Source organism: Rhinoraja longicauda, unplaced genomic scaffold (genome assembly GCF_053455715.1).
Source record: "Rhinoraja longicauda isolate Sanriku21f unplaced genomic scaffold, sRhiLon1.1 Scf000210, whole genome shotgun sequence".
NCBI lineage: Eukaryota > Metazoa > Chordata > Chondrichthyes > Rajiformes > Arhynchobatidae > Rhinoraja > Rhinoraja longicauda.
In genome coordinates, this window is record NW_027601428.1 from 82,945 (window position 1) to 97,024 (window position 14,080).

The 14,080-nt window shown below is 43.5% G+C and overlaps 1 protein-coding gene across 1 annotated transcript; it reads left to right on the forward strand.

The window, feature by feature from the left end:
* Positions 1–2,129: 2,129 nt before the first annotated feature.
* On the forward strand, positions 2,130–5,985 carry LOC144590563 (putative G-protein coupled receptor 139). The gene is made up of 2 exons (XM_078395088.1): positions 2,130–2,199; positions 5,087–5,985. Exons 1-2 carry the CDS (start codon positions 2,130–2,132, stop codon positions 5,983–5,985), a joined length of 969 nt encoding a protein of 322 aa, XP_078251214.1.
* Positions 5,986–14,080: the final 8,095 nt, after the last annotated feature.

Genomic DNA, 14,080 nt, shown 5'->3' on the forward strand with positions numbered 1-14,080 from the left:
GTACGACGGCACTGGGCTTCTATTCGCAGGAGTTTAGAAGAATGAGAGGGTCTCATTGAAACGTACAGAATAAGGAAAGGCTTGGCTAGAGTGGGTGTGAAGATGATATTTCCACTAGTTGGAGAGTCCAGGACTAGCGGTCATAGCCTCAGAATTAAAGGACGTTCTTTTTGGAAGGATATGAGGCAATATATATTTGTTCAGAGGGTGGTGATTCTTTGCTACAGAAGGCTGTGGAGGCAAAGTCAGTGGATACATTTAAGGCAAAGACAGATATATTTTGATTATTACGGGTGTCAGACGTTATGGGTTGAAGGCAGCAGAATGGGGTTAGAGTGGAGAGATAGATCAGTCATGATTGAATGGCAGAGTAGACAGTGGGCCGAATGGCATCATTCTACTCCTATCACTTATAATCTTAGGATCTTATGAGACCTTTGAACCTATTAACCCACCTGCCCAACCGATCAAGATCCTGCTGCAATTTTCCACAACCACATTCGCTCACAATACCATCCACTTTAATGTCGTCTGCAAATTTACAAATCATAACTTGTGCATTCACATCTAAATAATTAATATAAGGCACGAACTGGAATTGGCCCCGCACCAAAATCTGAAGCTTACCACTCGTTTCTGGAGGTATTCAGTGATATCCCCTGAATATCCAAATGCATATGTATCGCATCCCTCAGAATTCTCCCCACTAACGCAAGTCGTTTCGTCGTCTGGCATACCAAAGTACATCTCCACGCAATTATTAGGGTTAAATTGCATTTGCAGTTCTATGGGCCATCTTCTCTACCAGTCTATATCTTGTTGTAAACTTAGAGATCCCTCCTCGCTGTCTACTATGTCAAACCACGTGGGACCCAGCCCCGATCCCTGGACCACATCCGTGAACAAAGGCCACCAATCGGGAAAAAAGAGCACTCCACAAATGCCCTTTACTCCTACCTCCAAGCCAATTTTGAATACCATTGGCGAATTCACAACTCTCTGGGTGAAAAAGTTTTTTCTCATCTCAGTTTTAATTGGCCTCCCCTTTATTCTTAGACTGGATCGGGGCTGGCTCCTGGTTCTGGACTCCCCAACATTGGGAACATTTATCTGCATCTAGTTTTTCCAGTCCTTTTATAATTTTATACGTCTCTGTAAGATCCCCTCTCATTCTTCTAAACTCCAGTGAATACAAGCCCAGTCTTTCCAATCATTCCACATATGACATGCCTGCCATCCCGGGGATTAACCTCCTGAACCTACACTGCACCGCCTCAAGAGCAAAGATGTCCTTCCTCAAATTATGAGGCCAAACCTGCACTCAGTACTCCAGATGTGGTCTCACCAGGGACCTGTACAACTGCAGAAGGACCTATATTCAAATCATCTCGCTATGTAGCCCAACATGCTATTAGCTTCCATATATACACACCGTCCACTTCCTCATTCATTTCAATGTTCCGTGCTACCTATCAGACCTTCCTACATTTTGCCTTTGTGTTATTGCAGTGAGCCATCACTGGACAATCTAATGGCATTCGTTAATGTCCTTAAATGTATGCGAATATAGTGTTGGATCTCAACGCTCGCATCGATTCCAGATCCATGACCACCTGAAAGGATGCCTAGCGGCGTTAATCCCTTGTATAAAAACAAATGTTTGACCAATGCGCTGCAAGGAGAATGCTCTGTCGTCCTTTGTCTGTCCATTGCTTCTCCTGTGCGTCTGGATTCACAAAAGATCGACAACCATCGGCTGCGCCGAGTGTTGCGAGCAAATTTGCTTTGAAGAAAGTCGTGATATGAATAATATTTTTCCACCATTGTTCAATCAAATACTCCAAAATATGGCTATATAAAATCAGAAATTACAACGTTCCTTGCTGGAAAACGATTCAAAGTATAATATCCAACATCGTTTTTATTATTCCTCGAGCAGAGAAATGTTTTTCACGGTGATACAATGACTAAAAATAGTTCACTATGAGTGATGATTCAGTGAGCTGTGGTAACGAGAGCAATGGGTTGTTACCTCTAATGAGCTCAGTGGACTTTCCTCAGCTTTTTAAACGAATCCCCAGAATACGTCGGCAGTACAAATATTTTGCACGCAATCACATCAGACCGAAATGGGATACGCGGCCATTTATTACATTGCGAGCATTTACTATCCTATACTTGCTGCGATTGGAATTATTGGTAAGAAAATTAATCCGGAGACAATATATTTCGTTTCATCCGTGTTATTTTGCCACAAATGTTTGTTTTACTGTAACTAATGCGGATTGATAAACGTGTACTGTCTTATGTCTGACCAACGTAGAATGAGGAAATTGTACTACAAATAAAGTGACGGCACCTATTGAGATTCGTTTTCGTGTCTTATATGGGTCCTTGTAAGCGCTGGTAAATGGTGGTGCGCGGCTGTGGACTGCGGGAAAAAAGCTGATTTGTTGTTGCATCTATTTGAAACAGCTTTCCGCTCATTTCCAGTACAAAGTTATTTTGCCACATTAGACCATTCAATAATTCGACCGAATTGTTTTGCCACATTAGACCGAATGCTCCTTTGAATAATTGTCCAAATATCTCTTCAAATTCAAGTGTCAAAGTGAATGGTCATCACCTTTCCTCCATAATGTTTTAGCCATTTATATTACATCTGTGCGCCCTGTCGGCGACAATTGCTACTGTACGGAACGGTCTCCCTCAATCCCTTCAGGTATCACGAGGCTGCAGTCGTGGACTAGTTCGCGATGACCGAACCGTTCAGCCGTTCAGCCATTCGTCGGTGATTTGTTCGTGGGTTTACTCAGCAGTGTTCTAATCTGACGGAGAATTTCCCACACGGGTGCGCTGTTATCCTGGATGAGCGGCCCTGGCGGATCCTGGAATCATTGGTCTTCAGCTTCTGTTATTTGTACCGTAGCAAGAATTCTGCGGGATTTGAAATGCTGCCCATAGGAATGTGGCAGTGAGGTATGGAGAGATAGGGATCATATTTTTCGGCGTGAATTACGCTATTTTATTTAGGTTTTTGATTGTCATGTATATCAAGGTACAGTGAAAAGCTTTGACATGCACCCTATCTAAAGAGATCTAATCTACCATAAATAAACACGATCAGGTCAATTTCAAATCCAATAGACAGAACAAATGCGTGCACTCGATACTCGAGCCATGTCGGATTTCTTGGGTCTCCGCCGTAATGTCTTGGACAGAGCTTGTGCCAAGCCAAGTAGATGCATCCCGATCAGATGCTCTCCACGGTGTATCTCTAGAAGTTAGTAAGAGTAATTGGAAACAACTGGAATTTCCTTGATCTTCTGAAGAAATATTTGGGCCACTATAAATTGTAGGTTATATTTGAAACTCGCGCCCATCTCCACTTCAGCACTACTGATGCTGAATGGAGCGTGAACACCACACGGTTTCCTGAAGTCGATGATTAGCTCCTTCGTCTTGCTGACATTGAGGGGGAGTTCATTGCCTTGACACCTGTTATGAAGCTCTCTATCTCCTCGATCTACTCATTACCGGATATTCGGCCCACAAGGATAACGTCAACTGCAAACTTGTAAATGGCGGTAGTGCAGAACTGGATCGCACATCATTTAGTCTAGAAGTTTGCGAATGCATCTTTTATCATACATACATGTTTAAGTATCCTTAACATGCTCACGTAATATTTCAGAAGGTATGGAAACGCCCAGGACCTTGTTGTCGTTCAATGCTGTCAGCACTTTGATCCACTGCTTTCAGACATGCTTTGACCTATCTTCATTTTGTTTTCCATAGGTATCTCTGGAACATATTGTGTCGTTGAGGGTTGTTTTTCAGTTCACAGTTATTGTCAGAATAGGTGACATCATTCGTATTTCATTCCATTAATCAGACAGATCTTTGGTTGATACTGCACTCGTTTTCTTCTTTCTAGTCTCATAAAGTTATTACTGATTTAGTTGGTGTTTACTTCGTTTCAATTTGAAACATAGAAACATAGAACGTAGGTGCAGGAGGTGGCCATTCGGCCCTTCGAACATTGGGAACGATTTTTCTGCATCTAGCTTGTCCAGTCCTTCTATAATTTTATATGTTTCTATAAGATCCCCTCTAATCCTTCTAAACTCCAGTAAATACAAGCCTAGTCTTTTCAATCTTTTCTCATATGACAATTATTTTCACCTCAAATGGTTTTAATTGAAACTTGTTCCATTGGGCGGGGACAATAACTCGAGAAGGCAACGCTTTGCATTCACCTCGCTTGGTGGCCCACGGTAGCTCCCGCGCGACTGCACACTTCACAAAGTTTCTATGTCATGTGTCCTGACCGTCGACAGAAGGATGGGAACAGTCGACACCATTTAGTAAATCGTGGACCATCAGCCGTTCCCGACTATATTTACACAGATTTTGCGACAAGGGCAATCCAGTGTTTTTTCGAACAGGTGACATTATGATATCTCCCGCTGTTCCACTGCTAGCTTACGCATACGAGTCTGCCTGTGATCCCCAACGTTCACCTTGCATGGTTTCCTCTCGAATTCTATGCGGAGTTATCCCTGGCGCTGAGTCGCTTTTCATTCGTCTCCGATTATATATCACAGTAGTGATGTCGACATAATTGGTTTCGTACAATGCTGCCTTTTTATTAATTTTATATACCCTTCATAAAGAATACCGACATCACCTTCAACAGATTCACTTTTGATCGGACATCAAAGGTTTATCTAAACCTGTTGAAATAACGCCACAGGTAACAAAGTTCCATCTCTCTGCTCGCCTTAGGTCAGACGTGGGCGCGGCCTGTGATTGTCGGGCTGTGAAATACACACTGTCCACGAACTATTCGCCACTGATCCTTTTCCATCCTTCGCTAGCCGACCTCGCCAATAGCTGTTACGGCTGCTGCCCATCGGCCTCATGTCTCGGTAAGGCCAAACGGCCAAGTTAATTGGACACAGATTTGGCGGTGGTTTGGTTTCGGCAATGTCCACATTGTTATGTATGGGTTTTTTTGTAATTAATTCAAACTGGTTGGATTGAGCATTTTGGGAGGAATTTTCTATTTTTGTGTCTCTTGCAGTTAATTTAACGGCGATTGTGATCTTACGCCGCGGAAAATGTGGTCTCTCCCAATGCATCACTCGCTACCTCGTGCTAATGGCGGCAGCAGACCTGGCGGTAGTTTTCGTTACGGTTATAGTGGAGCAAATTAATAATATCTATGTGCTTGTTAACTTCCTGCTTATAACACCGGTGTGCGCTGTAACACTCGTTCTGAGAATTGCAACCACGGACTGGTCCGTTTGGTTTACGGTAGCATTTACTTTCGATCGCTACATCGCCATTTCCTGTCAGAGGCTGCGGAAACAATATTGCACCGAGAGAACAGCGAATGTTGTCGCGGTAACAGTTGGGATAGTGAGCTCTGTAAGGTGCATTCCGTTTTATTTTATGGTGGAACCTTACGAAATAATTGACCGAGTTCCATGGCGTTGCGTCCAAAAAGCTGAGATCTTTACTTCGCCCTACTGGAAAGCCCTAATTTTATTTGACGGTGTTATAACACCGTTATTGCCGATCTGTTTAATCATATTCCTCAACGGATTAACAGTCAAAAATATTATAGCAGCGAATAATGTTCGCCGGAGTCTCATGAACATCACTGAGAATAAGAAGGATCCTGAGATGGAGAACCGGAGAAAGTCAATGACTTTATTGTTCGCTCTATCGGCCAATTTCATCTTATTGTGGATGCCCTTCGTAATACACGCCATGATATGGCAAGCGGAAAATTACTTCTACTCAGACAGATATTTGAACAGCCCGGTATACATCGCACAACAGTTCGGGTTTATGTTACAGTTTCTCAGTTCCTGCACCAACACGTGTATCTATGGACTGACACAGAGAAAATTCAGGGACGAGCTGAAGAATGGAATGAAATATATATTTACATTAAACGGGCGGCTATTTAAATGACAAACACATCTACTTTGCTTGGTTTTGCGAATAAAAATTCGAAACGTCCTGCGTTGCGTAAATGTCTCACCATTTTCATGTTTGGCAAAAGAGTACTGGCTATTCCCATATCCGGCTGAATAGTCAATGGATACACGCGGGATAAACGCGGGATCCTTTCTTTCTTTCTTTCTTTCTTTCTTTCTTTCTTTCTTTCTTTCTTTCTTTCTTTCTTTCTTTCTTTCTTTCTTTCTTTCTTTCTTTCTTTCTTTCTTTCTTTCTTTCTTTCTTTCTTTCTTTCAGAAAGTTCACTGAGCCAATCAAGTCTAACTATTTCCTCAGTCTTGTTCGTCACAGCCTACCAACCATACTGCTAACCATAGTGACACTTTGTGTCACTAAGGAATTCATTTCGCTACTCAGGGTATTGCAAACAATTGTTTTCAATATTGTTTGTTAATATCGTGAAGACCAGATGGTGTACATTCTATATTTTATGGATTTGAGCAGCTTATCTTCGGATTAGAAACATAGAAACATAGAAAATAGGTGCAGGAGTAGGCCATTCGGCCCTTCGAGCCTGCACCGCCATTCAATATGATCATGGCTGATCATCCAGCTCAGTAGCCTGTACCTGCCTTCTCTCCATACCCCCTGATCCCTTTAGCAAAAAGGGCCACATCTAACTCCCTCTTAAATCTAGCCAATGAACTGGCCTCAACTACCTTCTGTGGCAGATAATTCCACAGACTCACCACTCTCTGTGTGAAGAAATGTTTTCTCATCTCGGTCCTAAAAGATTTCCCCCTTATCCTTAAGCTGTGACCCCTGGTTCTGGACTCCCCCAACATCAGGAACAATCTTCCCGCATCTAGCCTCTCCAACCCCTTAAGAATTTTATATGTTTCTATAAGATCCCTCCTCAGTCTTCTAAATTCCAGCGAGTACAAGCCCAGTCTATCCACTCTTTCCTCATATGTAAGTCCCGCCATCCCAGGGATCAATCTGGTGAACCTTCTCTGTACTCCCTCTAAGGCAAGAACGTCTTTCCTCAGGTTAGGAGACCAAAACTGCACACAATACTCCAGGTGCGGTCTCACCAAGGCCCTGTACAACTGCAGCGGAACCTCCCTGCTCCTAAACTCAAATCCTCTTGCTATGAATGCCAAAATACGCTTTCTTTACTGCCGGCTGCACCTGCATGCTTGCTTTCAATGACTGGTGCACCATGACACCCAGGTCACGTTGCATCTCCCCTTCTCCCAATCGGTCACCATTCAGGTAATACTCTGCTTTCCTGTTCTTGCCGCCAAAGTGGATAACCTCACATTTATCCACATTATATTGCATCTGCCATGCATTTGCCCACTCGCCTAATCTATCCATGTCACTCTGCAGCCTCCTAGCATCCTCCTCGCAGCTAACACTGCCACCCAGCTTCGTGTCATCCGCAAACTTAGAGATGTTGCATTCAATTCCCTCGTCCAAATCATTAATATACACTGTAAATATACACTGTAAATAACTGGGGTCCCAGCACTGAGCCTTGCGGAACCCCACTAGTCACTGCCTGCCATTCCGAAAAGGACCCGTTTATTCCTACTCTTTGCTTCCTGTCCGCCAACCAATTCCTGGGATCAATATAATTTAGAACCCAGGCAAAGAGTTTCATATGTAACGGACGCAAAACATTGTTTCATTAAGTTAAGCAAGGGAGTTTAGTTTCCAGGTTAAGTAAAATATATGTTTAACTGAAAGGAGAACATCCACGCCGCGTTCCACTGTTTTCAGTGCAGGAAACAACAGTCACGGAATTAACAAAATAAATGTTTACTTTATTTATTGACCACTAATGAAATCAACACACCCAAACCGACACTCGATTAGTCTGTAACGAAGTCAGGTTGCGTGTCCCACGAATCCAACTAGCTTTCGCGTGAAGATTGAAGAGAACGCTGCCAGAACCGAAATGGAACGCACGCATGGAACCATCCCCACATCTCCACGGTATCGAATATTCTTGCCATCTGGCGCAATCCCATGTACATTATCAGACAAAAAAATAGATTATTTTTACAGTATTTCTCTGGGTATTACTTTACCACGAATTTGCCAGAGCATTTACTCTCTATACAATGTGTCAACTTAAAAGTGTGATCTCCTGTTATGTTCCTCCTAATGATTATTTTGCCACAATTTCCTTATTAATTTGGAGATATTTTATCGTTATTTGTTCACATTTTAAATTATACTAAACCAAGCGGACCCGTTGGGCCCTGCATTGGTGCAGCGCCCTCTCCTGTCCCCTCGTGGTCCCCAGCTAATCGTGGTATGTTCCATCAATGTGTTTAAAAGCTACTCTACCTATCTGGGGTCTGAAGACGGGCCCCGATCTGAAACATCGCCTGACGCGAGTTAATCCAGCACCTTGTGTCTATTTTGTAAACTAGCATCTGCAGTTCCTTGTGTCTACACTTCCATTTTAGCTGCTTCGCCTGCCATTTTATTTGTACCTGCCTAGCGCATCTCCCTGCATCCATTCGTGAATGAATACTAATGTTCAATTGAATCTCGGCACGTCGGAGGAGGCCTCACCATCTATATCACGCTCGCAGTAATGTAGCTTTACGTACTGAGGGCAAGCGCTATCTATATGCTCTGTATCCCATCTACGTTTCCCATCTGACTCATCGTTGCCTGTGTGGCTTCTTTACCGAATATCTGAGCACACGCCGCTAATTCCAACTGCTGAACGCTTTGATCTTGCGTCATTAACATCATATAACCATATAACCATATAACAATTACAGCACGGAAACAGGCCAGTTTGGTCCTTCTAGTCCATGCCGAACACTTTCTCCGACCTAGTCCCATCTACCTGCTCTCAGACCATAACCCTCCAATCCCTTCCCATCCATATACCTTCGGTGTACCTTATATACCTTATACCTTATAATAATAATAATAATAATAATAATAATGCATTACATTTATATAGCGCTTTTCAAACACTCAAAGACGCTTTACAGGGATTTCTAGAACATAGAGAAGTGAATAAATAGATAAATAAGTAAACGAACAGAGAAAGGAGACAGAACGTGAGGTGGCCTTCAGTGGTTGAAGGCAGTGCTGAAGAGGTGAGACTTCAGTGATGTTTTGAATGTGGTGAGTGAGGAGGAGTCTCTGACGGTTTGGGGTAGTGAGTTCCATAGGGTGGGAGCAGCGATGGAGAAAGCCCTGTCCCCCCAGGATCTGAGTTTGGTCCGGATGGGGGGGGCAGGAGATTGGCAGCAGCAGAGCGGAGGGTGCAGGTGGGAGTGTGCCTGTGGAGGAGGTCAGTCAGGTAGGATGGGGCTAGGTTATGGAGGGCTTTGTAGGTCATGAGGAGGACTTTGTATTGGATTCTCTGGGGGATGGGGAGCAAGTGGAGCTTGTAAAGGATGGGGGTGATATGGTCATGGATCGGGGAGTGGTTGAGTAGACGGGCAGCGGAGTTTTGAATGTATTGACGTTTACTGATGATTTTTGAGGGTGAGCCATAGAGGAGGCTGTTGCAGTAGTCCAGACGGGAGGTGATGAAGGCGTGGATGAGGGTTTCTGCAGCTGTGAAGGAGAGGGATGGACGGAGACTGGCAATGTTTTTGAGGTGGAAGAAGGCTGTCTTTGTGATGTGTTTGATGTGTTTGTCGAAGGAGAGGGTTTGATCAAAGATGATTCCAAGATTCCGGATGTGAGGGGAGGTGGATACTGGGAGACCATCAATATTGAGGATGAAGTTTTGGGTGGATTTGGTGAGCGTTTTTGGACCAATTATGATGATTTCAGATTTGTTGCAGTTGAGTTTGAGGAAATTTGATTGAAGCCAAGATTTTATTTCAGTGATGCAGTTTGTCAGTGTAGAGTGTGTGGTGGTGGAGATTGAATTGGTGGAGATGAGGAGCTGGATATCATCGGCGAAGCAGTGGAAGTTGAGACCATGACGGCGGATTAATTGACCAAGGGGGACCAGGTAGAGAATGAAGAGGAGGGGGCCAAGGACTGCCTTGGGGGACACCTTGGAGGAGGGGAGCGGTGGGGGATTTACAGTTGTTAATGGAGATGAACTGGTGCCTGTCAGAGAGGTAAGATTTGAACCAGGATAGGGCTGTGCCGGTGACGTTTAAGGAGGTTTCAAGTCGGGTGTGGAGAATGGAGTTATTTATGGTGTCAAAGGCGGCGCTGATGTCAAGTAGGATGAGGATGTTGAGGTTGCCAGCGTCGGAGGAGAGGAAAAGGTCGTTTGAGATTTTGAGGAGCGCAGTTTCAGTACAGTGGTTGGAGCGGAATCCGGATTGGAAAGTTGCATACAGGTTATTGGTAGAGAGATGGTATTTGAGTTGGGAAGCTACAGCACGTTCCAAAACTTTGGACATAAATGGTAGGTTGGAGATTGGTCTGAAGTTGTTTGGGGTGTTAGGGTTGAGATCAGGTTTTTTCAGAATGGGGGTGACAGCATTGATTTTGAGGGATGGCGGGACGATGCCAGTGGACAGGGAGGAGTTTATTGTTGCAGTGATAAGTGGAGAGAGAGCAGGAAGGCTCTTATATACCATCCATATACCTTCGTAGATCTTCGGTTTCCTCCCACACTCCAAAAGACGTACAGGTATGTAGGTTAATTGACTGGGTAAAATGTAAAAATTGTCCCTAGTGGGTGTAGGATAGTGTTAATGTGCGGGGATCGCTGGGCGACGCGGACTTGGTGGGCCGAAAAGGCCTGTTTCCGCCTTGTATATATATGATATGATATGATATGATATGATATGATATGATATGATATGATATGATATGATATGATACCTATCTAATTTACTCTTAAATAATAAAATCGAGCCTGCCTCCACCACTTCCACCGGAAGCTCATTCCATACAGCCACGACCCTCTGAGTAAAAAAGTTAACCCTCATGTTACCCCTAAACTTTTGTCCCTTAATTCTGAAGTTATGCCCCCTTGTTTGAATCTTCCCCACTCTCAAAGGGAAAAGCTTACCCACGTCAACTCTGTCCGTCCCTCTTAAAAATTTTAAAACCTCTATCAAGTCCCCCCTTAACCTTCTGCGCTCCAAAGAATAAAGACCCAACCTGTTCAATCTCTCTCTGTAGCTTAAGTGCGGAAACCCAGGCAACATTCTAGTAAATCTCCTCTGTACTCTCTCTCATCATTTTTGTTCGTTTTCATAAGGTCATACGTGAGAAGAGCAGAATTAGGCCATTCGGTCCATCAAGTCTACTGCGCAATTCAATCATGGCGGATCGATCTCTCCCTCCATTCCCCTGCTTTGTATCCATAACCCCTACATCCGTACTAATCGGGAATCTATCTATATCTGCTTTAAAAATATCCATTGATGGCCTCCACAGCCTTCTGTGGCAAATAATTCCACAGATTCACCAGCCTCTGATTAAATAAATTCATTCTCGTCACTTTCCTGAAGGAATGTCCTTTAATTCTGAGGCTATGACCTCTAGTTCTAGACTCCCCCCGCTAGTGGAAACACTCTCCACATCCGCAGATCGTTTTCTCGATGATTGCTCACTCATTTAACCTTCCGATATATTTTGCCGAGACATTTATGTTTGAAAGAAACAACAGAATGCAGTTAGTTTGGCACAACTCAATAGCGCCTTCCTAAGAAACCCTCTATTTTAGAATATCATGAAATAAACAGGTATGTCAATGGGTAGGGCAGTTTTGATTCTAGAGAATTTCAGACTCGCAACAACAAATACCGCTCGGAGTATTTTCTAAAATAAATGTACCATTACGGCTTTAAGTTTAATTTTGTTACTGCAACCTACAAGTACTAAAGACTCTATGTTACATTATCTAATACAGTATCATAGTACGAGTGTCAATAGAGCAATTCCCGCGGTGAAACAAGCCGCCGTGTTCTTAAAAGACAATGGGGTCTGATTACTGCGGGGAAGTTACATGAAAACTAAAACCATTCTTATATTGTCAGGCGACCTTATTTTTGCTCATCAATTTTCAAAGTAACTTTTCAGTGGCTCTCTAGTTCCCGATCGATATCCAATGCGTGGTTGGCAAAACAGGCGTTTTCGCAGAACGACCTTCACTGACACAGAGTGAAGGTAAAGGGGAAAACAAAGAAGGTAAGAGAACGTGCAAGAAATAAGCCTAAAACAAAGCTATTTGATGCCGAGAAATAGTTGTGGGATCCTACGAAAGTGCGACTTCTCCGTAGGACCTGCATCCCTCCAGTGGTTAGAACGTGACCCATAATCTAGGACGCAAAAGTCAACGCATAGTTTGAAGTTTAAAGAAAAATCTGCGAAGCCTGGAGTTGTATCAGTAAAGATAAACCGGGTGCTGGAAGACGTGTGAACATTTTGAGGGTAAACGTGTGGGGTTGGGTTGGGGGCGCAGGAGAAATAAGGGAAGAGGCTGTTGATTGCAATTGCATACTTCTTTGTTTTAGCGTTAGGTTGTCCTCTTCCTAAACGGACTATAAGGTGCTGTTCTTCCACTCTGCATGTGGCCTCACCCTGGGTTTAGTAACTGGCAAATCCAGCAGGCCTTGCCGAGCGAGCACAAGTGATTGATGAATTTGTCGCCCAGTATAAGCTTGGTCTTCTCGAAGTGAAATCGGAAGCAACGAATGCAATAATAACAGGTGCAAGTGAATTGCTGTCTCTCCTGATCCGGCAGTTGATACCTCTGGATGGAAGCAAGAGAGAAGCAGGTGTTAAATGGACTGCCTGTTTACGGTTACGGTTAATTGTTTGGGGTGCGACACATCCCACCCTTAGTCACATCTTCCAGTTTCCAACACTTTTTACCTTCTACTGTTTTTAGCGCTGGAAACAACAGTCATAGACGACGGCATTAATAAGATAAATATTTACTGTGTTTATTGACCTCTAATGAAATCAACACACCCAAACCGAGACTGGATTAGTCTGTGACGAGGTCAGGTTATGTCCCATGACTCTAACTACCTTTCGGGTGAAGATAGAAGAGTACACTGTCCAGCACTGAAATGCACGTGCGAAACCATCCGCACATCTCCACGGTATCGACCATTCTTGCCATTTCGCGCGATCCCTTGTGTTTCATCAAACAAAAATTTAGATTACCTTTGCAGTATTTCTCTGGGTATTACTTTACCACAATTTTGCCAGAGCATTTACTCTCTATACAATGTGTCAAATACAAAGTGTGATCTCCTCTTACGTTCCTCCTAATGAATGTTTTGCCACAATTTCCTTAGTAAATTGGAGATATTTTATCGTTGCTTGTGCCCAAATTCGTGTTCAAATTATAGTACATCCCTCGAAATAAATCCCGTGATATCTCGAGATGGGGTTTTTGTCTGTGGAAAGTTCCACAACCTGTCCACATCTCTCTAAAACATTACCGGATCAATCGGATAGTTCTATAGTTGATAATCCCACAGTGGCGTCTACATATCGTAGTGTCTCACAATAATGAAGGTTTTGCTGCATCTTACCACAAGGCATGACGTCTCATTTTTTATTCACAGCTAATCTTAGTATGTTCCATCAATGTGTTTAAAAGCTACTCTACCCATCTAGGCTCTGTAGATGGGTCCCGATCTGAAATGATGCGATGAGTTACTCTAGCAGCTTGTGTTTATTCTTGTAAACCAGCATCTGCAGTTCCTTGTGTCTCCACTTCTATTTTAGCTGCTTCGCCTGATATTTTCTTTGTACCCGTCTAGCGCATCTCTCTGCATCCATTGTGAATAAATATTAATCATCAATTCAACCTCGGCACGTCGGAGGAGGCCTCGCTATCAATATCACGAAAGCGGTAATGACGCTTTAAGTACTATGGAGAAGCGCTATTTATATGCTTTGTATCCTCTCTACGTTTCCCATCTGACTCATCGTTGCCTGTGTGGCTTCTTTTCCGAATATCTGAGCACACGCCGCTGATTCTGATTGCTGAACGCTTTGATCTTGCGTCATTAACATCATTTTTATTTTCATGTCATATCATATCATATCATATATATACAGCCGGAAACAGGCCTTTTCGGCCCTCCAAGTCCGAGCCGCCCAGCGATCCCCGTACATTAACACTATCCTACAC

Excerpts from the sequence above, each read along its gene's own strand:
- LOC144590563 (XM_078395088.1), top strand. The coding sequence starts at position 2,130 with ATGGGATACGCGGCCATTTATTACATTGCGAGCATTTACTATCCTATA. Across the intron at positions 2,200-5,086 it reads TGCTGCGATTGGAATTATTG|TTAATTTAACGGCGATTGTG; the intron begins GTAAGAAAATTA and ends TGTCTCTTGCAG.